Source organism: Bos mutus, chromosome 12 (genome assembly GCF_027580195.1).
Source record: "Bos mutus isolate GX-2022 chromosome 12, NWIPB_WYAK_1.1, whole genome shotgun sequence".
Lineage (NCBI taxonomy): Eukaryota > Metazoa > Chordata > Mammalia > Artiodactyla > Bovidae > Bos > Bos mutus.
In genome coordinates, this window is record NC_091628.1 from 81,782,635 (window position 1) to 81,809,560 (window position 26,926).

A 26,926-nucleotide genomic window follows, 5' to 3' on the forward strand; every position below is an offset into this window, starting at 1 on the left:
GAGGAGGGCGAATAATGCAACAGTGAAAACTTGCATTGATGAATCTGAGGCCTGAAAAGGTCTTGAAGATGATCACATGCCATAGAAGTTTCATTCACTGTAGTTTGTTTAATTTGGGGAAAGTTAAAACCAGCAGGAATATTAACCAAACGCTTTTGTATCCCAACCATTATGTAATACCACTGGAACTTTCTGCCACGAAAATACAAGGTCATAATGAAACCGTGTGTGGGGGGAGTGAGGAGTGGTTTGGGTGTGGTGTGCAGGAGAGAGAGACTTCTTTGGCTCTAAGTTACTCTGTGAAGACATAAGACTGTACCAGTGGAGAGTGCGGTGCTATAGTTCAATCTAAGCCTGATTTCTTTTTAAGCAGCATTCATTAGAGTCACTCATTCTGTTCAGCATCTCAGCTCTGTAGGTCTTTTGGTCTTGGGAAGATTGCCAGCGTTTTAGAATCTCTACTTTGAGATTCTTGCTTAAGAGTTTATAAGCCAGGATTTTAGTCTTGAATCCTAGATCATGATTACCTAACTGTCTCGTATCTTGTGGGATTACTGTAAAGATTGAAATCAGATAGGTAAACTGTCCAGCATGTTAGATTTTTAGTTAAATACTAATTTAAGATTTTTTTTTTTAATTAAGGGAAAAGCTATCTTGGCAAGTTTTAAGTCTTAACATTTAGCATATTAAAATTAGGGTTATCACTTTCTTTTATAGTACATTCTGTAATATTCTTAAATATCAGGCCAGTTTAACCAATGCAAATCAGGCTCAAGGCAAAATAAAGCTGTGTTGTCAAACCTTTACTTTTCCCAGTCATTTCTGTTGTATTATCGATATGAAGGAAGCATGTGCATTGCTTCTGGTGCTGCTGCTAAGTTGCTTCAGTCGTGTCCGACTTTGTGTGACCCCATAGATGGCAGCCCACCAGGGGCCCGTCCCTGGGATTCTCCAGGCAAGAACACTGGAGTGGGTTGCCATTTCCTTCTCCAATGCATGGAAGTGAAAAGTGAAAGTGAAGTCGCTCAGTCATGTCCAACCCTCAGCGACCCCATGGACTGCAGCCCACCAGGCTCCTCCGTCCATGGGATTTTCCAGGCAAGAATACTGGAGTGGGGTGCCATTGCCTTCTCCAAAGCATGTCCGTTAGTCCTTGTCTAATAGTGCATTCAGATCTTTTACTTAGAGTAAGTTTTTCTTCAGTTCCTAGAACTTTTAGGATAATTTTACCAGTTGTATTTGTCAGCAGAGTAATACAGGAAAGTCCCTTCACATGTTTTAGTGTTGTATGCGAGTATAGACGATCCTGCTACGGGGTTGATTGTACGTTAGCATGATGGTTTCAGAAAGCTCATCCATTTTGTTGCGTGTGTCTATTCTTTATTTCCTTCTGTTGCTGGATAATATTCCATTCTACAAACGCAGTACATTTTATTTACCCATTTGGCAGGTGATGAACATTTGGGGCTGTTTCCACTTCTGAGCTGTTACGGACAACGTTGCCGTGAACATTATTTTCTGGTTTTTGTGTGGACGTGGTTGCGTTTCTCTTGGGTATGTGCCCAGGAGTGAAGTTGTTGGGTCATATGGTAACTCTTGTGTTTAACACTTTGAGGAACTGCCAGGCTGGTTTTCTTTTCCAAAGAACCTGCACCACGGGGGTTCTAATTTCTCTACATCCTCTTTGCATTCCTGGTGATGCCACCCTCAGGGACGTGAATAAGTATCTCTTTGTGGTTTTAGTTTGCATTCCCCTCATGGTTAATGATGTCGGGCCTTATTTTTCTGCTTCCTTGCTAGCCTTGATATACAACTTAAAAATTTTTTCCAGTTCCTTAAGTGCAGTAGAGCATTTTATTATGCTTGTTTGCATTTCTGTCAGTAGTGGGTTTGAGTATCTTCACAAATCCTTAGCCCTTGGGATTTCTTACTCTATGGAGTTTTGTTCATATCTTTTTAAGCTTTCAGTTGGCTTTCCTGTGTTTTAACACTTGATGTATATATTGAAATTGTTCTCAGTTTTAGATACCACGAGTATTTTCTCTGACTCTGTTATAGTTCTTTTAACTTCAGGGTGTCCTTTGTTGAAAAAAATCCTTAATGTAGTTATCAATTTTTACCTTCAGATTTCTGCTTTTGGGATCCTGTTTAAGGAAACTTCCAGTTACCTAAGGTTAAGAATTATATGAAAATTTCCATCTTTTATCAGCCTTATAATTTTGCCTTTTGCATTTAGCTCTTTTATCTGTCTGGCATACAGTTTGAAGTGAGGATTTTATTTTTCTCCATGTAGAAATAAGTTTTATAATAATACTATTGTATAAAATTAGTATTTTCCCCACTTACATGTGGTGTTATATACCAAAGTCCTCTTGTATGTCTAGGCCTGTTTCTGGATTTTCTGTTTTATTCCTGGGCCAGTATCATTCATGGTCTGTGTGTGTGAGTGAGAGAATTATTGTTACTTTGGCCTTGTTTTGAGTTGTAATATCTGGAATGATAATGATCTCCACCTCTGCCCACATACATCCAAAAACTTTTGCTGTTTTTAACAAGTAAGTGAGGTCTCTGAAGACCTTTTTTCTTCCACGTCTTAGAATGAGTTTGTACATTTTCAGTTTAAAATCTTACTGAAGTTTCAGAATTGATTTTTGAGAATTGACATCTTATGTCATCCCATCCTTGGCTATGAATGTCCATTTTTTAATTAGGTTTTCATATTTGAGCTTTAATGCAGTGTAAAAGTTTTCCTTCAGTCCCAGACACGTTTTTATTGCTGTTTTGAGTGACACATTTTCAGGTTGGTTATCGCCTATTTAAGGGCACGAGTTTTTTTTTTTCCCACATAGTTTCTAGCAGTCTTGCTGAGCTCATACTGGTTTTCTATGCATACGCTCATGTCTGTAAATAATGGTGGTTTTCTGTGCCCCTGTCCATTCACATCACCATCCTACAGCCTATGTTTTGATGACCATGACCTCTAGAACTGTGTGGGCTGGCAGCGATTGGAGGGGTACACTGGTCTTGATCTTAAAAAAAATGCACATTAAATTTTTCTTTAGGATATTTGCTATAGAATTTTGATGTGTGGCCTCTTTTTTTAATTAAGAAAGTCTGCTTCTCTTCCTTGTTAGACTGTTTTGGTCTTCGTTTTTAAACAAACCATAGCATGGACTTTTCTCCCTCCTGTTGTTGTAAAGACAGGTATGCGGTTTTTCTCTTTCCATCTCACTGTAAGTAGATGGCAAATAGCCAGATCTCCAGCGTGCCCTTTCTGATTTCTAAGAAAGTAAATTGGTTTCATAGAGCAGGGAAAGTCTTCTATAGTTGGCCGTTGCCGAGAGGCTCAGAGAGTTCCTTTATTAGCTGAGAACTGTCCGAGCCCCTTCTGGTACATGTCAGTTCTCTTCTGTTGAATTCTGCAGGGTGCTCACAGACAGAACAGGAAAATAGAACCTGACCTTGTCTCGGACAGCGTTCCCATCGCCGACTCCCTCCCCCGGGTGCTTCCTTCCTGCTCGTGGGTCAGGAAGGATGCTGATGCAGCATTTTTGCCATTTGTTCAGTTGATCATCGATTTTTTTTTGTTCTGAATCATCGAATATTGACTCCGTTTTGGGCTGGCTGTTCTGCATCTCAACTCCTAAACTGTCTCTGGGTTCTGGGGTGGGAGACTAACTTGGCTCAGAGTGACAGAACTGAGAACGCTGAACTGGCCGATGTGTTACATTGAGATGTCTGCAGTTTATGGACTGTTTGTGTCTTGGAACCAGCAAGAAGGGCAGTGATGTGTCAGGGTCACTCAGATGACAGCGGGCAGAGGCCCTGGGTGGTCCTCATTGCTGTGTGTGGCTTGAAACTGTTTCTGCCCTTGCCGGGATTGGTACGAGACACACGGGAGCAAAGCGCTTCAAGTGGCAGGCGGCTTGGGAGGAAGTGGGGCTCTGCGGGGCTTGGACAGCCTTGGTGAGCCTCACGTGTTCTGAATTTACTGTAATGTTAAGTCTTCTTCCTCCATTGCTTTCAAGTTCCACTTCAGTACTTTCCCTCCATGTTTCAGGCCAGGCAGCTTGGTGGGATGACGTGGCCCCAGCCTGACTGGGAGAGAGCAGTTTGGAGGTGGTGGGGGGGAAAGGCCTGCAGATTTGGTTTCAAGAAAAATCATAAGCGAGCTGGAGATGATGGAAAAGGGAGTGATGGTTTGCCTTGTGTCCCCACTTCTCTGTGCTTTTCTAGCCATTCTGACCCCCAGGCTCGAGCTCTGGAGATAGTCTACCTGCTTCTGAAGATGGGGGTCCCAGCTCCGAGTTAAACCAGCCCTGTACTTGGTTACCTGGTGTCAGACGTGTGTCCTTCCCTGCAAAGTAACAGTATGGACACGTTGATCTTTCAAGTTTTTTTCTGTGCGATTCAGCATGGCTTGCTGTTTAATTAGGCTTCCCTGGTAGCTCAGTGGTAAAGAATCGGCCTGCCAATGCAGGAGACATGGGTTCAATTCACGGAGCAGCTAAGCCTCTGCACCACAGCTCTTGAACCTGTGCTTTAGAGCCTGCAAGCCGCAACGACTGAGCCCACGTGCCCTGGAGCCCATCTTCCAACAACAAGAGAAGCTACAGCAATGAGAAGCCTTCACATCGCGGCCAGAGAGTAGCCCCTGCTGTCTGCAACTAGAGAAGCCCATGCAGCATTGAAGACCCAACACAGCCAAAAATTAGATGAATAAGTAAAATTATTTAAAAAACAAACATGTCTCGTGAGAGAAATTGCTAGAACCGTAGGTTTTAGAGCAGAAAGGGACCTGGGAGGCTCCCAGCCTCACCCTTTGTTCTCTCGAGCAGAAAACTGCAACCTGAGAAGCCACCTCAGCGGCTCCCGCCAAACAGGGTTTTTCCTGGAAGGAGCTGGAAGGAGCGCGGGCTTCCCAGAGTCCCAGGGCCGGGGCAGGAGGTGGAGAGCCAGCCGTACGACTGGGCGGCTGCTGTGGGGGCCTGCCCCGACGGCTGCCGTGCCCGTGTTTGCAGTGCCCGCTGCCAGCATCCCGTGAAACCTGGCGTCTGCTCGCAGGTCAGCCTTTCTGTGGAGACCCCATGGGAAGCTTGAGCAGGTGGCCAGACGGCAGTCCTGCAGGCCCGGGTCACCCTGTCACTCCTGTCCTGGTTCTCAGACTGGACAGTGTCGTCTCCACGGGGCCTTATTGTCCCCATGTTGAATTTTTATTTACTGCCCCCTCATTTCCTGGGTAGTCCCTACAGGAGAATTCTTGCCTGGCACGGGGAAATGGTTTTGGTTTTCTTCGCTCTCCGAGGCAGAGCTGATGGTCCCCTCTGTGGCGCACGTATGAGGACCACATGGGCTCGGATTTGATTCAGGAGCCGGGGCCCACGTCGACCTAGACCCAGAGGCCTCGCCCATGCTGCCAAGACCCCCGTGGGGCTGGGCAGCTGGTCCCGGCCGCCCCGCCCCTCCCACTGCTTTGCCCGCACCCAGCCTCGTCTCTGCCAGGACTTGCCTGGTGGTGTTGTGGTCCCGGCGGCACCGCTGGCCTGCTGCTTCGGCCGAGGGTGGAACACCAGGCTGCCCTCGCCTGCCCACTGCCCGAGCCCGTCCCCTTCCTCCTCAGCTCAGCCCTTCCTGACAGCTGGTGTCTGATGCTCTGTGCTCTCGCATCCTGGGGTGGGGCCTTTGTGATGGTGTTGCCTTTTGGTTTGACAGTTGAGACCCCTTGGGGTCTGGAGGACTGACTGCTGGAGAGTTAGCTAGCTTTTGGTCCTTTCAGGAGGGTTGAAGTGGTTGCAATGTTTTTGAAAAACCTACATATTTTCATATGTTTTACTGGTACATTTGAGAGTCCTTTTGTCCCGGTCGTGACAATTCATCTTTTTAAAGAGCTTCCCTGGTGGCTCAGAGGGTAAAGCGTCTGCCTACAATGTGGGAGACCTGGGTTCGATCCCTTGGTCGGGAAGATCCCCTGGAGAAGGAAATGGCAACCCACTCCGGTACTCTTGCTTGGAAAATCCTGTGGACGGAGAAGCCTGCTAGGCTACAGTCCAGTGGGTCGCGCAGAGAATCAGATACAACTGAGCAACTTCACATTCTTTTTCTTCTTTTAAAGTGTGGTGTTGGTTTCTGCCATACATCAACATGGATCAGCCTATAGGTATCCATTTGTCCCCTCCTGTGATGACTCATCTTTAAAGAAGTAAACTGATCTGTAGGTGACTTTCTTCTCCTTCCTCTTTGGATGTCTGAAACATAGATTTTTTAAACTCCTCATGAGTAGTTTTCCCTGCTCTTGTCTCCATATGCTTGATGCACAGATGACCAGACAGAGTGTTCTGATGTCTGTTAGTCGTGTTACTGTGGTGGCAGGTAGCAAATATCCTCAGGCATTTCTTTGAAGGAAAGAGGAATCCTTTTTGAAGAAAAGGAGCTTGGGATGCGACATTCTGCAGACAGCTTTGCTAGCAGTGCGTTTGCGTGCATGTGTGCTAAATCGCTTCAGTCGTGTCCGACTCTTTGCAACCCTGTGGGCTGTAGCCCACCAGGCTCCTCTGCCCATGGGATTTTCCAGGCAAGAATGAATACTGGAGTGCATTGCCATACCCTCCTCCAGATCTTCCCGGCCCAGGGATCGAACCTGTATCTCTTACATCTCCTGCATTGGCAGGCAGGCTCTTGACCACCCGTGCCACCTGGGAAGCCTGGGAATTACTGATGTCTTGGCATGGGGTGGCTGTTGGCCTGCTGCAGGTTGAGTTGCTAAAAGCAGTTTCTATAACTGTTAAGCAGACCAAGCATCATTACACTGGTTTAGGTCTTTAACTTAGTTGCCTGGATTTTGATGGTTGTTCATTGCCTTAGTGTGGGATTGGCTTTCTGATTATATGCTTCAATTCCATCTAATGACTTTTCCATGTCGAAATAAGTGAGAATCAGTGGAGATCAGCCAGCAATGAGGTTGGCTATAGACCAGTGCTTATTGAAACTAATCATCCGCTTTTTTTGTTTATATAGAAGCCTTTTCCCACTGCTTTTAACCAGGCTGGTATAGAGAGCCATGTGGATTTGGGAATCATTATTGGGCACATTTTTAAAACGGCTGTGATGAGTTTGCAGATGTTGAAATGTTCGGTAGAAAATGGTTGGTTCTTTAAAAATAACAGTTGATTTCTGGCTCTGTTTTGAGAAGGAAATGCTTTTAGGCTTGCTTTCTGTCCTGTGTTGTGGCATTCAAGACTACTTGCCTTTCTCTCACACCCTTAACTCACCCCGCCCCTAAGTGGAGCGGTATTTCTGGACACTGCCTTTTGAAAATGGAGCTCCATTCAGAGGGGGACAGACTTGTCCCTAAAGGAAAATGGGCATAAATATGCCAAATGCAAAACCACAATGATTTCTTTGGTTGCAGGGACCTTGGGGCCATCTTGAGCTAAGAACTTGCCTTTAGAAGATCCTTTGGTTCCCATCCATGTCTCCCTCTCCTCAAAGGGATGGCAGCCTGATGGACAGTGGGCACATGACCCCCCGCCTCGCCAGACTCTGCGGAGGTAAGCTGCTGTTGGCGCTGCCCGGACAGACGTGTGCCCTCTCCTGAGCTCAGCCTCCACCCACAGCTGGTACACGCGTGTCAGAGGCCCCGAGACTTTCTCTTTCCTGTCTCCAGCTAGGGCTGGGGCTCTGCCTCATCGATAACCATGCGGGGCTTAGGAATGAGTGGAGTGCAAGGCAGGCCTGGCCGCTTTCTCCTGGTTGAGGACAGGTGTTCCCCTGACTGAGATGGGGGTCTTGAACTCACGGTCAGCCTGCTGCGGCTCTGTGTCTGTCACTCACTGCACCGTGGATTTAATTCTGGTCACTCAGAGCCATTATTGCTTCAGGGGCAAGTTGCACAGAGTCTCCTGCCCTTCTTGCTTGTATCGGGGGTGGCAGGGAGGCAGAACACACTGTTGATGGGGTTGCTGTCAACTGTCACGAGTCTGGTGCCGGTATGTGTGAATTAGAAACCGGGCTCTGACCGTCTGGGAGGTAATGGCTCCGGATCCAGACCTGGGGAAGGCCCAACGGACCACAACTCCACGTCTCCCCCGGGAATCGGACCGCAGCCCCAGGGCCGGCTTGGCTTGGCTGCTGGCAGTCCGCATCGCTTCACTCTTCAAGGAGCAGAAGAGCAGAACGAATTACTCTGTTTTCTAGCAAAGTATTGTCATTTGTGTTTTTGTCTGGAAGGGCTTAGGTGTCTGGGTTAAAAAGAGGAGAAATTTTAACTTGTCTTCCTTGGGAAAAGGTGCTGGGGGTCGAGTTTCCCTTGGGCTGTTGGAATGAAGTCAGACTTGGGGAGCCGAGGTGTGGCTGTCAAGAGAAGCGGACTTTTTAACCCGAGGGTTGTCTTTTGGACTTGGTGCATAGACCTCCCATCTCCCTTTCCGGCAGTAGCCGGCGAGTGGGCAGGCGGGTGTTGCAGGATGGCCGGCCATGCAGGCTTGGGAGGTCGCGGGGGTCTGGTCTTTGCAGGGCTGAGTGCTGAGAGCATGAGGGTGGAGCACGGAGGGGCTGCTGGTCGGTGGGGTCCCTGCCCAGAATGACCCATGGTCCGGGGTGACCCTGTGTCTGGGGTGGGGCATGAGGCGCCTCACCGCCACCATTTCCTTTATGACAGCTTGTCCACATTTTGAGAAAAGGAAACGTCTTCATCGTTGCCCTTTGGAGGGGGCAGGTAACTTCCTCTAACCCGTGAGAATCACCTCTCTGCCTGTCGCCAGGATCTCCCTCCTAGCTCTGGGCCCTGTGCTCTGGCGAGGCCCCCGGCCCCTGTGGAGAGCGTTAGCAACATCATCTCTGGCTCTCACGTGCTCTTGGACCTCCCAGGTCCCCGTATCGTGTGTACACAAGAGGCGCGGTAAGCCACCTGCAGTCCCTTGCTGTTTCTTTCATGGACTGTCTGACGAGGCGGCTGCACCTCTAGTCAAAGGGAGGCAGTTCCAGCCCAGCGTCCGTGTGAGAGCAGCAAGTTATGAGCTCAGGGTTATTCAGAGAATTTTTAATTCTAGCTTCCTTTCTTGCTTTAATAATGTACCGAGTTTGATACTACCTTTTCCGGTTCGAATCAAGTTTCTGCCTCCGTCTGACATTTGGAAAATTAGAGCCGGTTCCCTGGAGTTGGCTGTCAACAGGAGCAGCAAGCTCCTGGCCTGGCTCTCTGCTGTCTTCGTTGACCTAAGGAGGTTTGGGGCTCCCGGTCCTGCCCTGGATGCGTTGCAGTGTGCACAGCTGTGTCTGTCTTTACCTCATTTCAGGAAAGCATTCTCTGGGTAAGCTGGGGTCTTTGGCAGTTGGGTTAAGATAAGGACTGGCCCCTAGAGCGTTAGTGTTCACTTGTGCCGTGCTGGGGTGGGGGGCGGGCATGTAGGAAGTGTTTGCAACATGCTCAGTGAGGTGTATGAGCCTTTAAGGACTTGGGGTCTGAAGTGTCTTTCCCCACAGGTAATCTGACAGGTGCTTGCTTTTTAAAAACTTTGAGCGGTGTTCTGTGTGTGTGTGCGTTCAGGGCCTGGGGGTTCTGAGTCCGGCCTCTCCCTCCTGGAGTGTGTTCTGACTGTGCTGGTCATTTGTGTGGGAAGCTTGCCCTCCCTTCCTGCTGATGCTGCTGACAAGAGCTCAGTCATATCCGGCTATTTGTGACCCCATGGACTGCAGCCCGCCAGGCTCCCCTGTCCATAGGATTTTTCCAGGCAAGAATACTGGAGTGGGTTGGCAGTTCCTTCTCCAGGGGATCTTCCCGACCCAGGGATGAATGGAGCCTGTGTCTATGGCGTCTTGTCTCCTGCTTTGGCAGGTGGATTCTTTACCATTGGTACCACCTGGCCTGGGTTTTAGGGCCCTGGGCCCCCTCGCATCGGGTCCAGCCACCCCTCCTGCCACCGTGTCACATGACTCGCTGCTTCTGGGCACTCGGAGCCCAGTTGCCCTGCCTCCGTCGGGCACGAATGCAGGTGGGGGCCCTGTGCCCGGATCTTCTCCGGTTGGTGAAGGAAGGAGACGCGTGATCTGGCCATTGCCACCCTGAACAAGTGCTGCAGTGGTCAGGGCCCGTCCAGGAAGGGGAGAGGGCGCGTTAGGTCAGGGTGAGATAGAGCCTGGCCTCCTGGATCTGTTTCTCAGAGTTTCTCCAGCTCTGGCTTCAGACTGGGGAGTCCAGAGAGCAGCTCAAAGACAAGAGACCGCCTGGCCTGGGAGACTCGCCCTGGGCCAGAGGGCCCGGAGATGGAGCGGGGAGATAGCAGGGGGGCTGTGGTGATGAAGATGCCAACCCAAGGAGGGAGAAGGGAAAGCCACTCGTCGTGGACGCTGACACACGTGACTCCCGCGTGCGGGTCGCACCACAGGGCCACAGAGCGGTGTCGTTCCAAGTCAGATAACAGTCTGAACTGAACTCGCCCACGTCAGACAGCTGTACACACTCCTGAGTTCTCCGAGCTTGTTATAAAGGTGGTGTGATTTCTGCTCCTAAATTATTTAAAAAAAAAATAGACTTGAAGCATTTGGCAGGGCTGGGCCTTGCCCTTTGATGCCCCACTTCTCTCCCTGCCTCTCTCAGCTGTTCCCAGTGCCCCCCGCCCCCCTCCTTGCTGCCAGGTAAGTGGAGGGGCATCTCGGGGTGTGAGGAGGGTGTGTGCGGGTCCATGCGGCTCTCCCCGGGGGTCCTGCTCCTGGCTGGCCACCTTGGGGACTCCCTTGGTGCTGTGCCCGTGAACCCCACCCCAGTCCCTTGAAAACTGTGTTTCATCACTTTGGTTAATTAGAGACTCAAGAGTTTCAAACCACACATAAGAGGCGTGAATGATGTGATATAAATATTGTTGGAACCCTCTGTTGTGGTTTCCCTTTCTTTTTTTTCCCCCTTCTATTTTCATTTCAAAGTTTAAGCAGTAGCGTTGAATGACAAGACTTTCTAGAAAGACAAATTTCTTGGCTCATCTGACGTGAGTATACAGTTCTACTTATCATGGATAGTAAGAAAAGGTGCGGGCACCGGAGGGCATTGAGGTGTGACTTGAAAGTCTAGTGAGTGAAAGTCGCTCGGTCGTACCCGACTCTGTGCGACCCCATGGACTATACAGGCTATATTCTCCAGGCCAGAATACTGGAGTGGGTTGCCTTCTCCAGAGGATCTTCCCAGCCCAGGGATTAAACCCAGGTCTCCCACATTGCAGGCGGATTCTTTACCAGCTGAGCCCCTGGGGAAGCCCTTAAAGTCTAGATGTGTCATGGAAACTGTGAGCATGCCTGGTTCTCGTGAATAATGAAGTTGGCCACCAGCCTTTCACACTGTATTCAGGCCTGTTTGGTCTTTGTGAGCCGAATCTCCCTGTTACCACATATGCTATGCTATGCTGTGCTAAGTCACTTCAGTTGTGTCCGACTCTGTGTGACCCCATGGACTGCAGCCTACCAGTCTCCTCTGTCCATGGATTTTCCAGGCAAGAGTACTGGAGTGGGGTGCCATAACTGGTACATAATTGGGCTCCACAGATTGGCAGGGGTGGGGTGGATGGGGAGGGTCTCACATCGATCGGAGCGCAGGCTGGCCACCTGCTGGACAGCTCCGAGGTGGGGCTTGAGCCAGGGGAGCGTTTCTGGGTGTGCCCAGTCCTTGAAGATGTTAGTAGGCGCTGCCTGGTGAGATGTTTGGACACGCTGGGTCTAGTAGCTTTCTGTTAAGGTGTTTTCTGAACTTTTGCGCCTTGAAGGGGAAGTTTAATATGTGGCATTCCTAAATGTATTTCTCTGCGGGACCCTTCTCTCTGTCTCTCTGTGTTTCTCACTCGGTAAATTTCAGTTCTGTGAAATCCCTGACAGATCCCTCTGGAAGTAGCTCTCTAGTCAGCACTTGGAGGATAAGCCTTAGGGGACAAGTGTGGTGGAGAACATAAGCCTGGAGACGCCAAGTGGGCACTAAGCAGCAACTTTCTGTGGGTCTCCTGCTATTTCACTGTCTTTAGAAAAGCATTCCTTTCAATGTTGGTGGTTTAAAGGACCATGAAGCATGAAATAAAAGATAGTTAATGAAATAGCATGGTAATGTTTTAAACAGTTTTATTTTCCAGTAGTTTTGTGAGTGTGACCATGGGATTTGAGAGGAAATAAGCTGTGAATTATTTGTGCACGCCTTGTTCCGTAGGAGACACAGGGTAATACGTTAGCACACACAGATCATGAGAGCCAAAATCTACGGTGGATTAAGAATCTTAACGGACAGAAATTGTTGGGGGCTTGGTGGTGGTGGGGTGATTAATACCACATGTCCCTAAAATCTTTTTGTCTCATTTTTTCATAAACGTTTGCCAAAGCCGTTTCTAAGGGTTCCTCTGCCTCAGCGGGGCGCAGTTCCCTTTTTGTTCATTGCTTCGTCTCTGAGCAGACAGTGTAACTGAGGGATGAAGGTACCATCGGAGAAGCCGTCCCAGGCCTGCCCTATGGGCCTCTCTGCCCAGCCTGGACCCTCCGGGCCCCTGCCTCTCCTTCAGGGCCGCCTGCTATTGCCCAGCGTTGGGCCTGCACATGTGCAAGCCGGGTGGGTGGATGGGCACTCCTGCCTCCCCTCTTTGCAGTCCTCTGGGACCTCGACTCCTAATTTGGGGTTAACAGGCCACCCACAAGGAGAGGCCGAGCAGGGTGGCCGCTGCCCACCTGCCTCCCTTGGGCCGGCCTGTGCCTGAACCTGGCGGGGTCAGGAGGAATCTGGAAAACTCCTGCTGGTTCTAGAAGCGCTCGACCTACTGATGTTAGACTCTCAGTGTATTAAAACTTGGAGGGGAGCGTGGACTCTCTGCCAGGAAATGATCCGATCTGTCCATTTTATCATGTGTTTGCGAATCCTCTGGGTCACTTTCTTAGGATTTTGGCTCAAACTCTTTTAAACACAGTTGATTTCAGAGTTACTTCCAAATATCTGCCCTGTTCCTGTGCTCCTTCTGTGTTCGCTATTTGTTGGCTCCAAGTAATTTTCTGTAAAGAAAACGGGCTTGGGGCTTATGACTCCACGTGAGCAATGTGGCTATGAGAAGGTGAGTCTCTGAAAAGGGAGGAAGTTCACGCACGTTTTCGTAAACGTGAGCAGATGCGCAGCTCTCTTGAACCTCCTCTGAGTGGCTGTTTCCCAGATGTTGGATTTTTTTTTCTCTCTTTCTCAATTTTGTGGATGGGGGAGCCCTAGTGTTCTACAGGAATGGCCAGATGGTGGGTCCATGCCCAGAGGGGCCCCCCGATGCCGGCGCAGGGCAGAGCCTGTCCCGGGCCTGCGGAGTCCTTGGTGCTGGTTGTTTGGTCACTGACTTTGGTTGCGTGAAGACCTGGCAGTGGCAGCCTGTCCCACGTCCCCCAGCTCTGCGAGGGAGGGCCTTTCCCCCAAACAGGAGCCCGGGCCTCGGACTGCACACTCTCCCCCCATCCACGCCTGCCACCTTGTTGGGAGATGGTGCTGTTGACTCCCGCGTGTGGGGACCAGCGTGTCCTTGGCCCTCGTGAGTTGCCTGCCACCCCTGGACTAGTGGGGCCCTCATTTCACTGCACTGATCTGTGTGGTCATTCAGCCACGTAGGGGGAGCCCCGTGTCCCCCCCACCCGTACCCCCACGGTGACAGCCACCCCCCAGCCTCCGTGGCCATTTGGAAGTCATCTGCCTCATTCCCCGTTGTCCTGGAACAGCTGCAGCCTCTGCTTCTGGGAGAGGGGAAAGAACATCTGTTCTCTCTGAGAGTGATTTTTAGTTTGCGAGCATCTGTCCTTGCGTTTCTGGGAAAAATAGAAACAGCCCGGGAGCCCTTTGTATCAGACCCCAGGGTGACCGCGGGTGGAAGCAGAACAACTGACTGGTGACTTGGTGGGTGGACTAAACGAATCCCCAAGTAAATCTGGCTGTGAAATCACAGGGGAATATATTTCATCTCACAGTCAATCATGGGAATTGAGCAGTCGGCTCAGCACCAAAGAGAACAGAAAACGTTGAGGTGTTTCGAAGGACGGGGACGTGGATTCCTTTCTCTCCCCGAACACACTACCCGGCTGTAACTGAAGAATATCCCTGCAGACACTCGCAGCTCCATTTTATGGTTTTCAAGAAAGCTGAATGAATTAAATTTCCAATTATGCGAAATATTTTACTTTACCAAAAAGAAACTCAGGTCTGTTTTCTGGCTGATGTTACTTACCTATGATTTAAAATAAGCATTAATTGTATTCCTAGTTCTGTTTAACAACCGATGTTTGGAGGGAGAGGGTGGGTTGATTTGGGAGAATGGCATTGAAACATGTATAATATCATATATGAAACGAATCACCAGTCTAGGTTCGATGCATGATACAGGATGCTTGGGGCTGGTGTACTGGGATGACCCAGAGGGATGGTACAGGGAGGAAGGTGGGAAGGGGGTTCAGGATGGGGAACGTGTGTATACCCGTGGTGGATTCATGTTGATGTATGCCAAAACCAATACAATATTGTAAAGTAATTAACCTCCAATTAAAATAAATTTATAAAAAAAAAGAAAAACCCAAGTGAACTTTTTGGCCAACCCTTACCTCTTCTGCAGATTCAAACCTTTGACATTATCTAAACACAGCTGATATATTTAGATACAATAATTATAATTAATTATGCCATATTGGGCTTCCCAGGTGGCGCTCGTGGTAAAGAACCTGCCTGCCAATGCAGGAGACATAAGAGATGCAGGTTGATCCCTGGGTTGGGAAGCTCCCCTGGAGAAGGGAATGGCAACCCACTCCAGTATTCTTGCCAGGAGAATCCCATGGACAGAGGAGCCTGGTGGGCTACAGTCCATGGGGTTGCAAAGAGTCTAACACAACTTAAGCGACTTAGCACTCACAGTTATGCCATATGCTTTTTTTTTTTTAAACTTATGTTGTCCAAGTTGGAGAAGGCAAGGGCAACCCACTCCAGTATTCTTGCCTGGAGAATTCCATGGACGGAGTATCCTGGTGCGCTAAGGTCCATGGGGTCGCAAAGAGTCGGACATGACTGAGCGACTAATCACATCATATTGTCTAAGTAAATTTCTGGGGGGAAGAAAAAAGGTGTCCTGCGATGACAGCCCTTACTTAGATCATGTAAGGAGGAGCTGCTTAGCCTGTAACTGCAGAGAAGTTTCCGGTGGGTGAGGGGAATGGACTCCTCCCCACCCACTGTCACGCAGCGCGAGCGGGACTTGAAGGTGTTTGGTGAATGAGGACGTCAGAATGCAGACGTGGACTGCTCGGGCCAGGCCCTTTGATCGAACCCTGTCCGGGAGCCGCACAGCGTGCCGGTCATTTCTGACTGACCAGTTTGCCAGTTGCTGGATGGGAAACAGCGTGGCTCCTCTCTGGGCATCTGTACGGAGCTGTGTGTATGGAGCTGTATGGCATTTGTATATATGCTGCGATGGGGTCTTCTGGCCAAGGCAGCAGTGGAGCCGGGGGAGGTGGTGATTGACGTCACGGTCAGGTGTAGGGGACCAGAACCACCGGCCTCGTCAGTGACCTCAGGTCTGTGCCCCGGAAAGGCGTTGCCCGTCTGATGCATGCACAGCTTCACTGTGTCCAGTCGCCCATCGTGAACAAACTAACTGTAAATCGAGTACCTGCGTCTGTCTTGACTGTTATTCTGGAATAGAGCTGTGCAGAAGACAAAAGTGAGTGAGGTGGCCGGGAGGTGCGGAGGAAGAGGAGCAAGAATTCCGGTGGCAGAAATGTCTCCTCAGTACAACCCAGCTCTGAACAGACAGCATACTGAGAAGTCCCTTCCTTCGGAAGCGGTTTACTGTTGGGGTGTGGTAATTACCCTGCAGGATGGAAATAGAAGTATAAATACATAAGAGAATTCGCCACCTGTGCACTTGAAATAATAGCATCTGTTATTCATGAATATCCTAATTCCATAAATTGTCTTAACACTTAAGGCTCCTCTTCAATTTGCAAACCACAGTAAAGTCTTCTTTCTCAGCTGTGTTCACCCTTAGGCTTGGTCTTGTCCCATCTTTGGACTGGACCTTTATCAGAGAATTCTGCACCCTAGCAATCACTTCTTTTGGTTTTATGGTTTTGTTGCAGATATTTCTGATGTCTGTTGTGTTGTCATCATTCAGTCACTCAGTCCAACTCTTTGTGACAGCATGGACTGCAGCACGCCAGGCTTCCCTGTCCTTCACCATTGCTCAAACTTATGTCCATTGAGTTGGTGATGCCATTCAATCCTCTATTGCCCCCTCTCCTCCTGCCCTCAGTCTTTCCCAGCATCAAGGTTCCTTCCATTGAATCAACTCTTCACGTCATGTGGCCAAAGTGTTGGAGCTTCAGCTGTAGCATCAGTCCTTCCAGTGAATGTTCAGGACTGATTTCCTTTAGGATTGACTGGTTGGATCTCCTTGCAGTCAGTTGGAAAGCATCAATTCTTCGGCACTCAGCCTTCTTTATGGTCCAACTCTCACATCCATACATGACTACTAGAAAAACCATAACTTAGACTATATGGACCTTTGTTGGCAAAGTAATGTCTCTGCTTTTTAATACACTGTCTGGGTTTGTCATAGTTTTTCTTCCAAGGAGCAGGCATCTTTTAATTTCATGGGTGCAGTCGCCATCTGCAGTGATTTTGGATATGATGTGCAATGATATGAAAATCTTTGCCTGGCAGAAGAATTACTCTTATAATTATTAGAAACACTTCACTTTTAGAAATAGTCCATTTTTAGCTTACCATGATTATGGCAGACTTGTTTGACTTGGCAGTTTATGCCCACTGACTGTTACGTTTGCTCTTGTATGGGGGGGGGGGAACGGGGGAGGGGGAGTCCTCCTCTTTCCCCTCCCCAGGCACTCCTTCCACACTCTCTCTTGTTTTGTTTCTTCTCCGTCAGATTTAGGTTGTGAGTTGTATTTCCCTGAGACCCTGTAAGGATCTTCAGGCAGAGTGCTTTTATCCATCTTAGTTTCCACCAGCATTCAGCACAGAAACGTTGCATTAACACATCTTTTACTGTGTTGTGCCAGGTTTGTGTTGATGCCAAAGTGCAGAATATCTCAGTACCCGTCTGGGGAGACTTAATTACTGAGACTCACGCACGCAGTTAGAAGGCAGCCTCTTCCAGGAGAGAGACTCTCCTGACATGAACCCGAGAAGAGCATCTGGGGGACGGCTCCGTGTCCTTTCCAATTTACTGCAGGACATTAGGGCAAAAGTTCTTCTTCTTGGCACAGGGGAGCGGGGTGTGGGAATGCCGCAAGTCCCAGGCGCACATTATGTAAATTGAGGTCCTTTTCAGGCAGTCGGATTAGAGTTGGTTGCTTTCTGAAAGGAAAGTGGTTAAGAGCAGTTGTGTTAGAACATGTTTCCCTCGCTGGCATCCTTTAGAAGTTGCTTAGCGTCTGTGCTGTTGGTTCCTGTGGTTCTTGCTGTTTCGGTGTCTGACTCAGCATTAAGTCTGGGCTTGAGTCCCAGTCGCCTCCCCGCCCTGCACTCGGCCAGGTATGCAGTTCGCTGATGACCTGGATGCGTGTTTTCTGTGTCTGTGAGTCTGTTCCGGTTCTGTAGATAAGTTTCTTTGTATAATTTTTTTTTTTAAACTTGACTCCACATGTGAGTGATATGATACGTGTCTTTCTCTGCCTGCCTTTACTCCGTGTGCTCATCTCCAGGTCCATCCACGTGGCGGCAAATGGCTTTGTCTCATTCTTTTTCATGGCCGAGTAGTAGTCCATCGTCTGTGCGTGCCACACCCTTAGCCGTTCATCTGTCGATGGGCATTTGGGTTGCTTCCATGCCTTGGCCTTTGTCAGTAGCGCCGCTGTGAACACAGGGGGTGTATTACCTTTTTGAATGATAGTTTTGTCTGGATGTATGCCAAGAGTGGGATTGCTGGGTCATATGGAAACTCTTCTGTGTTCTAAGGCACCTCCGTACTGTTCTCTGTAGTGACTGCACCAACTTAACATTCCCACCAGCAGTTTCCAGGACGGTTCCCCTTTCTGCACATCCCCTCCAGCACTTGTTACCTTTTTAATGATGGCCATTCTGACCCACGTGAGGTGATACCTCACTGCAGTTGATTTGCCTTTCGATAGTTGTTCGTGGTGTTGAATACCTCTTCAGGCGCCTGTTGGCCGTGGGTTTTCTGATGGGTCTTCTCATTTCCTTCTCTCGCTATTACTTCTGTAGTGACAGCCATTGATTAGACAGGCCTCTCCTCTGAGCACCCACGGCATTTGGTCCCACCACAGGTCGGCTGGTGGTACTTATTTGGCCACGTTTCTGTCATGAAAAGTGATTCATTTAGGAAAGGAGCCTGGGCCCTTTCACTTCAGAACTCCCCCACGACACTGTGTGTGTGGCAGGTGTGAATCACTGAGGATGCTGACGTCTGTGGGACAGAGGAACAATTAAATCAGCTTTTGTCGAGGTCAGGGATGGGGTTCTTGTGCCTGGAGTACAACTGGAAGGTGCCGTGATCGTCAGGGCGTTGGTGTGACTAAAACAGGGTAGGGGTTTGGCCTCGAAACCAGTTTCTTGCCTCCTAGTGTCACAAGCCTCCCGGTGGACCTGGGTTCAAATGGGACACTCTGTAAAGTCCGTGTGGTCGTAACAGCTCAAGTTCACGGGCACTGCGGTGTGCAGGGCTCACCCCTGAGGTGGCCATCCTTCCTTCCCTGGAGCAGACGGGAAGCTGGACATGGCTTCAAACCTGCTCTCTGGGTCGCGGAGCTGGTGAGGGCCAGAGGCAGATCCAAACTTGGGCTGGGAGCTCTGCGTTCACGCCCAGCATCTTCGCAGAAGGCACCTTTGTTTTATAAACCGTTGGCTGGTTTACTGAGACCTCCTGCACTGTTGAGACCTCCTGAGCCCAGCCTTAACTTGCAGCGCAGATGCACAAGCAGAACTTATTTCATTTCAGAATTCATACTATAATGTATCCTTGTTAAGCTGCCGAATCTGCCCCTTTTCTCATTTACCTTGTTTTAACCTTCCTGTTGTCTGAATGTCTGTGAATGTGGGGAGTGCCGGTTTCAGTCACCAGCTCCAGACGGCACAGGGCAAGTTGGCCTGTCAGTGGGATTGTTGTAGACGTCATGTCCACGTTAAATTAGTCTCCACAAGCAGAAATTGCCAAAAGCGAAATGAAAAGACAGATGAGGACATTGCTGTGTTTGTGGCTCATGTTATAGGGAGCTAGCTGCTTTCTCTAATATTAGGTCAACAGAAAAGCAGATAAAGGATATAATAAGGGCTTACAAAAAAGAAAACACACGTGACTCAGACTCAAGCCCCGGTGTCCTCTGAAGCCTCTCTCCTTGGCTGGGAGGTACTGTCTTCCTTCTCCCTGCGTCATCTCGTGGTTGCCCCTCTGTGAGCCTGGGTCCTGATATCTCCTTGGGAGGACACCAGTCACTTTGGACAAGGCCCACCTGTGTGACTTGACTTTACCTTTCACCTCTTCATGAAGACCTTGTCTCCAAATACAGTCATATTTTGCGGTGCTCAAGGTTGGGACTTCAGCGTATGACTTTCGGAGCGGGACTACAATTCAGCTCCTAAGTTCCATGACACTGGTTAAGGGATAGTGTGTTGACAAAGCAAGGGGAAAAATTAGCACCCGTACACTGTTGGAGGCAGGATGAAACTGAGCCGACCTCTTTGACGAATCATCTGGCATTATCTGTTAAATTCAGGTGGATTCCTTTGACTCAGCATCCAGGAACTCCTAAAATGATACCTCTGGGAGGTTCTTAAATTGACAGCTGGCTCATGATAGCAAAAGAATGGAAAAAACATTGTCAGTAGGGTGTGGGTTGGTTATGGCTACAAAAAAAAAATTCCTTTATGGACAGGTATAGAGTGCTCTGAGGAGAAGCAAGGTATAGAACAGTGGCTCAGATGGTAAAAAAAAAAAAAAATCACTTGCAATGTGGGTGACCTGGGGTTGGGAAGGTCCCCTGAAGGAGGGCATGGCAACCCCTTCTAGTGTTCTGGCCTGGAGAATCCCCACGTACAGAGGAGCCTGTGGGGCAACAGTCCATGGGGTTGCTAAGACCCTACTGAGCGACTTAGCCCACAACATTGCATAGCGAGTTATGTTTGGATAGAAGTGGAGGAAGGGTTCGTAGGTATCTGCAGAAGACAGTCTCTGACGTTACAGAAAACGTGATGAGAAGTTGGATGTGGAGGCTGGGCAGCCAAGGGCCAGGGGTGAGACAGAAACTTCCCACTCCACACACTTTGCGTGCGCGTACCAAGTCGCTTCAGTCGTGTCTGACTCCTTGCGGCCCCGCGGACTGTAGCCCTCCAGACTCCTCTGTCCATGGGCTTCTCCAGGCAAGGATACTGAAGTGGGTAAGCCGTTTTCTACTCCAGGGGATCTTCCCGACCCAGGGATCGAACCCACATCCCTTCTGTCTCCTGCGCTGGCAGGTGGGTTCTTTGCCACTAGCGCCACCTGGGGACACTTGGGTGCCTTTAAATGTTCAATCCTGAAGTTATTTATAAATAAATACTTTCTTTCCCTTATGAGGAACTTACGAGGTCATTCATAATTGACGTGGTTTGAGGTCATTTTTTAAAAAATGAAATATTCTGATTAAGATCATTCTTATTTTTAGAACTCTTATTTTTCTTAGAGTCATTCATGTGGGAGGTTTTATGAGGGCACTGACTATAGCTGGATCGTGACTGTGCTTGGTCACTTGGTCACCAGTTTGGTCCCCAAAACAGGTCCTGTGTGTCCCTGAGCAGACCTCTTTCTCAAGCACTCCGGCCTCAAGGCTTGTGGGGCAGTAATTATTTTTTCATTCTACCATAGAATGTGTATGAATTAGTGTTCCGGGTTTTATTTGGCTCAGAAATTCCCACGCAGGGAAATGCTATTTGGCCTTGGTAATTGGACTGCTTTGGTTTTATCAGGTTGTTCTGAGGCGCTTCAGGGTGATGCTGTGGCGGAAGCTGATCGCTCTTGGCTTGTTTAGTTCCCTGAGCAAAGCGCTTTCACACTCACGGTCTCATTTTATTATCAGATGAACCTCGAGGTTTGTTATTGCCATCTTTTTCTGGCCCACACACTCACAACCTGGCTGTCTCACAGTGAGTTGGTGACCAGCGCCCTGCGTGGAGGCTGCCCGGTGTAAGCTGGCTTTGCCAAGGGCAAGAGAGAGTTGTCGGTCAGCACTGCTGTGCGGTTAACACTTGAGGCGGATGGACATCGATCATGCAGTTCATGCACTTCAGCGGGGGCGACTTTGGCCCCCAGAAGACACTGGCCGGGTCTGGTCTTCAGGACGGGGAGTGCGCTGCTGGCCTCTAGTGGTCGGAGGCCAGGGATGCCCCTCAACACCCTCTCAGGCACAGGGCGGCCCCCGGACAGAGGTGATCTGCCGCAAATGTCAGTGGTGCCCAGGATGAGAAATCCCAATGGAGCCTGTAGCCCTCAGGGCCAAGCACATTGGCTTTCAGGGGAGGAGCACTTTGGGACTTTTGCTTGAAAAGAACCTGGGAAGCCGTGGGGCTTCAGAAGGGATGGAAGGAAGAGACACAAGACACAGAGGCTGGGGAGAAGGCTGGAAGACAGGGAGCACGCTGCCCACTGTCCCCCACCTGGAGATCTCCGAGAAAGGCATGCGGCCTTCCTGGGTGATGGGCCGCACCAGCCAAGCCACCTGTCCCCACCGCGCGTCTCAGAGCAGCAGGCCGGGGGGAGGTGGCCTGTCCCCGGCCCTGCACTCCGGGCGCCTCCTGGCTCACCCCCAGGGCCGGACCCAAGTGGCTGCTGCTGGCCTGGCCTGACCTTGAAGGCCGATTCCCCTCCGACCCTCCTGTGCCAGGTCACCTGCTGATGTTGTGTGAACACAAGGGGCCCCCCTTCGGAGCCCTGTTGCAGCAGGTGTGGAACCCGGGGCAAGGGGGTTCTGGTGCAGGGTCCCTCTGACACAGCCCCGTTTCCCCACACAGTTCTCACTTGGAGGTGCCTTACCTGCTGTTAACGTATTTATAAAATTTTCTAGTTCGAGAATCACAGTGGAAAATACCTTTAGGTTATTTAAAATATTTTTGTCTCTTTTTTTTTTTTGTTAAGTAATTTTCATTCTTTTTTTTTGGTCTTTGCAGGACACTAAATTGTGGATAATAATGGAATATCTTGGCGGGGGCTCTGCACTGGACCTCGTAAGTATCACGTCGGAGGTTGAACATGCAGCAGTGGTCTTGGTTGTAAAGATGAATCTGTTTACATTTCTGTCTCCCTCTTCAGTTGCATGAAAAAAGGGCCAAAATACTCCTTATAATAGGGATTTCTGCTCCTGACACGTTGCTGAAAAGTAGAGGTTCCCTGTGAAGCCAGGTTTTGCTGTATCATGGGAAACCAGTGAACTCATTCCACGCAGCCACGAGAGGTGTTGCCTGCTCAGTCTGACCTCAGAACAGTTTCTAATTTTCTAAAACTGGTTTGAAGTTTTGTGGCATTCAAACACCATCATTTTTTCCCATTTCAGATGGTAACTTCACTTCTAAAACTTGTGTGGAGCGTTTTCATTTATAATTCATTAGAATTTTTAAAAATTAAAATTTGGTTTCAGGGGTAAGAGACAGGCACAGCGTCACATGTGGGAGTGGTGGTCAGGCCACGTGTGAACGCACGTCTGTCTCCTGGGTGCGCATGCAGAGGGCCTCGCTGTACCCACAGTGTGTTTCTGGGGGACCCGACCCCTGCCGGTTGGCGGTGTCTCCTGCCTGGCCAGCACCCAGCTGCCTGGCCCCCACACACGGTAGTGGCAGCTCAGTGTAGGATGACCTCAGAGTCGTGGTCTGCAATTCGTTTCTCACGAACTGGTAAAACACGGTTACATGTTGGCCTCAGGCGATATGCTTAGGGATCACCAGCAGATCATAAGCATTACTTGGGTCATCCTTGAAACACAGTATATGCAAAACAAAGATTTTTAAAAGATCTCACACGGCTGTTTAGCACCTGATACCTCACCCCAACGTGGTCATGCAGTGAAATCGGCGTAATCAGCACTCTTTTTTCCCCTGCCCGCGGGGGAAGGTAAACCTCTAAAACTGTGTATTATAAAAGGCTCTGTACCCGTTTTAAAAAAATCACATAATGTTATAAACCATAAAAGCAATTGGTCAAAATAGAGTTTGAAAGGAAATTTCAAGAAAAAAATTTAACACAGTCCCAACAATTGTATTTAAATGGAAAGTGACAAAACAGCTGGATACACTTTATGACTCGCTTTGTTTTTGCATAAATATATGTATTACACAGAGAGCTTTCTTTTTTTTTTTTTTTTACCCTTTTGAGAACTACTACAGAAATGTAGAAAATTGCCTCATTTCGTATAATTAGATTTACTGTTATCTTAAGTGAATTTCATTTGTGTCATGTGTGAAGTTATTTGTGGAGATGCTTTCCCAACGCTGAGCTCTTCAGAGCAGCAGTTCTAGTCTCTAGATGCTTTATTTATTCATTCCTAATGCCACCATAATTGAATTTATTTAGTGGCAACTTTCTTTGGATTTTTGAGTTGAAGTCTGTGAAATCATGGACATGGCAGTTTGCAAGGCAGCGTAGAATTCTCCTCTTATTAGAAAAAAATCCCATCTGGTGTGAGTCCCAGCAAAGAGCCATCCGCCTTCTTACATCAGTGGCTCCAGGCACCCTTTTTGAATGTCCCCAAATCATCTTATTTTAGTTGAGGAAACAGAAACATTCAGAAATTAGGTGTCCCAGCCAGCAAATGGAGCTGACCAGCTGCAAAGCCCTCTTTGTCATTTCTCTCTTAATCTCTTACGTTTTTTTTTCTTTGCTGTCCTGACTCCAGTCCTCAAAGAAGATGCACTTTAATAATAATGAGACACAAGAATTATTTATTTATGCTTTGAATGTTGAAGACTATCATTAGGATTATTTTGAGAGAGTCTATTAAGTGTTTATACAAGATTTTAAAACTGGAGTATGGCTGCATATGACGGTAGTTGAATAAACGGGTTTGGGACATTTTGAAAAATTCCACCTTGCTTTATCTAGCGTCTGTGTTAAGGGACATGGTGCTGACGCACGTGTGTGTGTGTCTTTGGAGCGGCCCCTGTACGTGAGGCCCGTCGGGGAGAGATGACCGTGTCTTGTCTTGTTCAGGGCAGCGCTCTGCTGTTTGCTGGAGCACACAGGTCTCACTGGCGCTGTCCTTGCTGTAGAGACATAACTTCGTCTTCAAGCACCGGAGCTGCTCTAACGTGAGGCCACAGGCCCGATGGCCTTTTTCACTCTGCATTTTAGTCATCATGCCTTTTTACTGAGGCTGTAAGACAGTAGTCTCAATGACACCTTAGCCTGGGGCAGGAAGACGGCGCCTTCCTTCACCCAAGGTTACCTTTGAGCGTGTTGCGTAGCTAGCAATTTCTTTTCCTTTCTTTTCATCTGTGGTTGAGGTTCCGAGTGGAGGCAGACAGAGGATTATACTGCATGTGGGGAAGTGCTACAAGGAAGGGAAAGTAGCGTGAAGTCAGCTGGGAGAAGGGGAATGAGGATTAGCAACAGGGGGTCTGACATGGAGAGATTTTTCAGTGATCACAAGATGTCAACATTACAGCAGAATCTAAGGAATCTTAATTAAGAAGGAACTGGGCTACGTGAAGCAGCTGGACTACATAAGGGGGCTTCCCATGCGCACTGGTCAAGAAGTGCCAGTCAGGAGACACGATTTGATCCCTGGGTCGGAAGATGCCCTGGAGGAGGAAATGGCAACCCACCCCAGTGTCCTTGCAGGGAAAAATCCCACAGACAGAGGAGCCTGGAGGGCCTGCAGTCCACGGGGTCGCAAAGAATCGGATACGACTAAGTGCACACACAAGAACAAGGCCACGTGAACCGTCACTCAGTCAGGCAGAGATGCTTGACAAACTTAAAAAACGAGTATGCAGCATGAGTTTTAAGAAGCAGGGTGACATACGCATTGATGTTTAGGGCAAGCTGCTGTGGTGGCCGCCCCAAGCAGTCTCACAGGAGATGGGAAACTCAGTTCTCTCCCGCACGTGGGCTCACTGGCCTTCAGGCCACGTGGTCGTCAGGGCCCTGCTGCGGTGGGTGACTTCCTGTGGTCTCAAGTCCTTGTCCTCTCCGGCAGCCAGTGTTTGAAAGCCAAGACTAGGATTAGGAAGGGGCTCTTCTGCTTATATTCCTTTGGTGAGAGCTTGGTCATGTGGCCAGACTTGGTGGCCGCAGAGGCCAGCAGACGTGGTCTGTAGGTGGGCAGCCGCCCGCAGGCTGAGGGTCTCATAAGAGGAGGGAGGGATGACAGACTTGGGAGAGGGATTAGAGGTCACCCAGAGATAAGGAGCGACTTCCCCGGTGGCCCAGACGGTAAAGCGCCTGCCTACAGTGCGGGAGACCCGGGTTCAATCCCTGGATTAGGAAGATCTCCTGGAGAAGGAAATGGCAACCCACTCCAGTGTTCTTGCCTGGGAAATCCCATGGACAGAGGAGCCTGGTAGGCTATAGTCCATGGGGTCGCAAAGAGTCAGACGCAACTGAGCGACTCCACTTTCTTTCTTAGAGATGAAGAGCATTCTGCATCCTTCCCCCCGCCCCCCGAATCTTTGTTTTATAGAGATTATTGGAAGAGTTCCACGGTCCTCTTAACTGAAGAGACTGCTTGGAAACGTGTTGTTAGTGGTGGAGAAAGCGAGTCCCCACGAATTGAGGAGTTCTGTGCTCCAGGGAACAACTGGACGCCCTTTACAGTGAATTTTGACCCTCGAAGGGCCTGCCTGCTCTGTAAATAGTCTTTCTCTCCCCCCTGCCTGTGACTCACTGGTGGGCGGGGTCTGGGCCAGACAGAAAAGGGCATAACCATCCATGCATCAGTCAGAGAGCCAGCTCTCAGATGGTCCGGGGGAGAGGTTTCGGCTCCTGCCTCGCGTGGGTGAGACGACTCCAGGCTGTCATGCCCTTCCTTTCCGGATGCTTGATCGTGGGAGGGAGGGGGTGCAGCCAGATGTTGCGGGTTGTCCGCCCGGGTGACTGTGCTGGCGGAGGAGAGAGAAGCCCTGTGCGGAGACAGCGCTGTGGCCGGTGGGGTGAGCCTTCTGCGCTCCATGCCGGGGAGGAGGGCACATCTGCCAGCTCCTCTGCCTCCTCCTCCTCTTGCCCTCAGTTATGAGAAAAGTGCACTTTTCTTCATCTTGAGTATTAAAATTCCCACAATCTACGAACTCAGAACTAGACGCGAAGGCAGACAAGGCGGAGCTTCCAGACTTGTGTGCTTCGGAGCAGTCAGTGTGTTCCTTCAGAACAAGACTCCAAGTCAGATAACTTGGGGAGGAATTCGGTTCTGCAGATTGAGGTGTGTAGTGAACCGTCCTGGTCTGTGGTGACGGCAGGCAGGACCCTGTAGCCCACCAGGCTCCTGTCCATGGGATTTTCTTGGCAGGAATGGTGGAGTGAGTTGTCATTTCCTCCCCCAGGGGACCTTCCCGACCCAGGGATCGAACCTGTGTCTCCTGCATTGGCAGGTGGATTCTTTACCACTGAGCCACCATGAAAACCCCTATGTGTGTATACATGTCATCAGTTCAATTCAGTCGCTTAGTCGTGTCCAACTCTTTGCAACCCCATGAACCGCAGCACGCCAGGCCTCCCTGTCCATCACCAACTCCCGGAGTTTACCCAAACTCATGTCCATTGAGTCGGTGATGCCATCCAACCATCTCATCCTCTGTTGTCCCCTTCTCCTCCTGCCTTTAATCTTTCCCAACATCAGGGTCTTTGCAAATGAGTCAGCTCTTCGCATCAGGTGGCCAAAATATTGGAGTTTCAGCTTCAACATCAGTCCTTCCAATGAACATCCAGGACTGATCTCCTTTAGGATGGACTGGTTGGATCTCCTTGCA

At 49.4% G+C, this 26,926-nt stretch overlaps 1 protein-coding gene across 1 annotated transcript in view; it reads left to right on the forward strand.

Annotated features, from left to right (window-relative positions):
• Positions 1–26,926, forward strand: part of STK24 (serine/threonine kinase 24) — a 91,689-nt gene that overhangs the window by 44,200 nt on the left and 20,563 nt on the right. Inside the window, exon 3 of the mRNA XM_070380804.1 lies at positions 22,142–22,198. Within this exon, the coding sequence (XP_070236905.1) occupies positions 22,142–22,198 (57 nt within the window). The remainder of the gene's footprint in view (positions 1–22,141; positions 22,199–26,926) is intronic.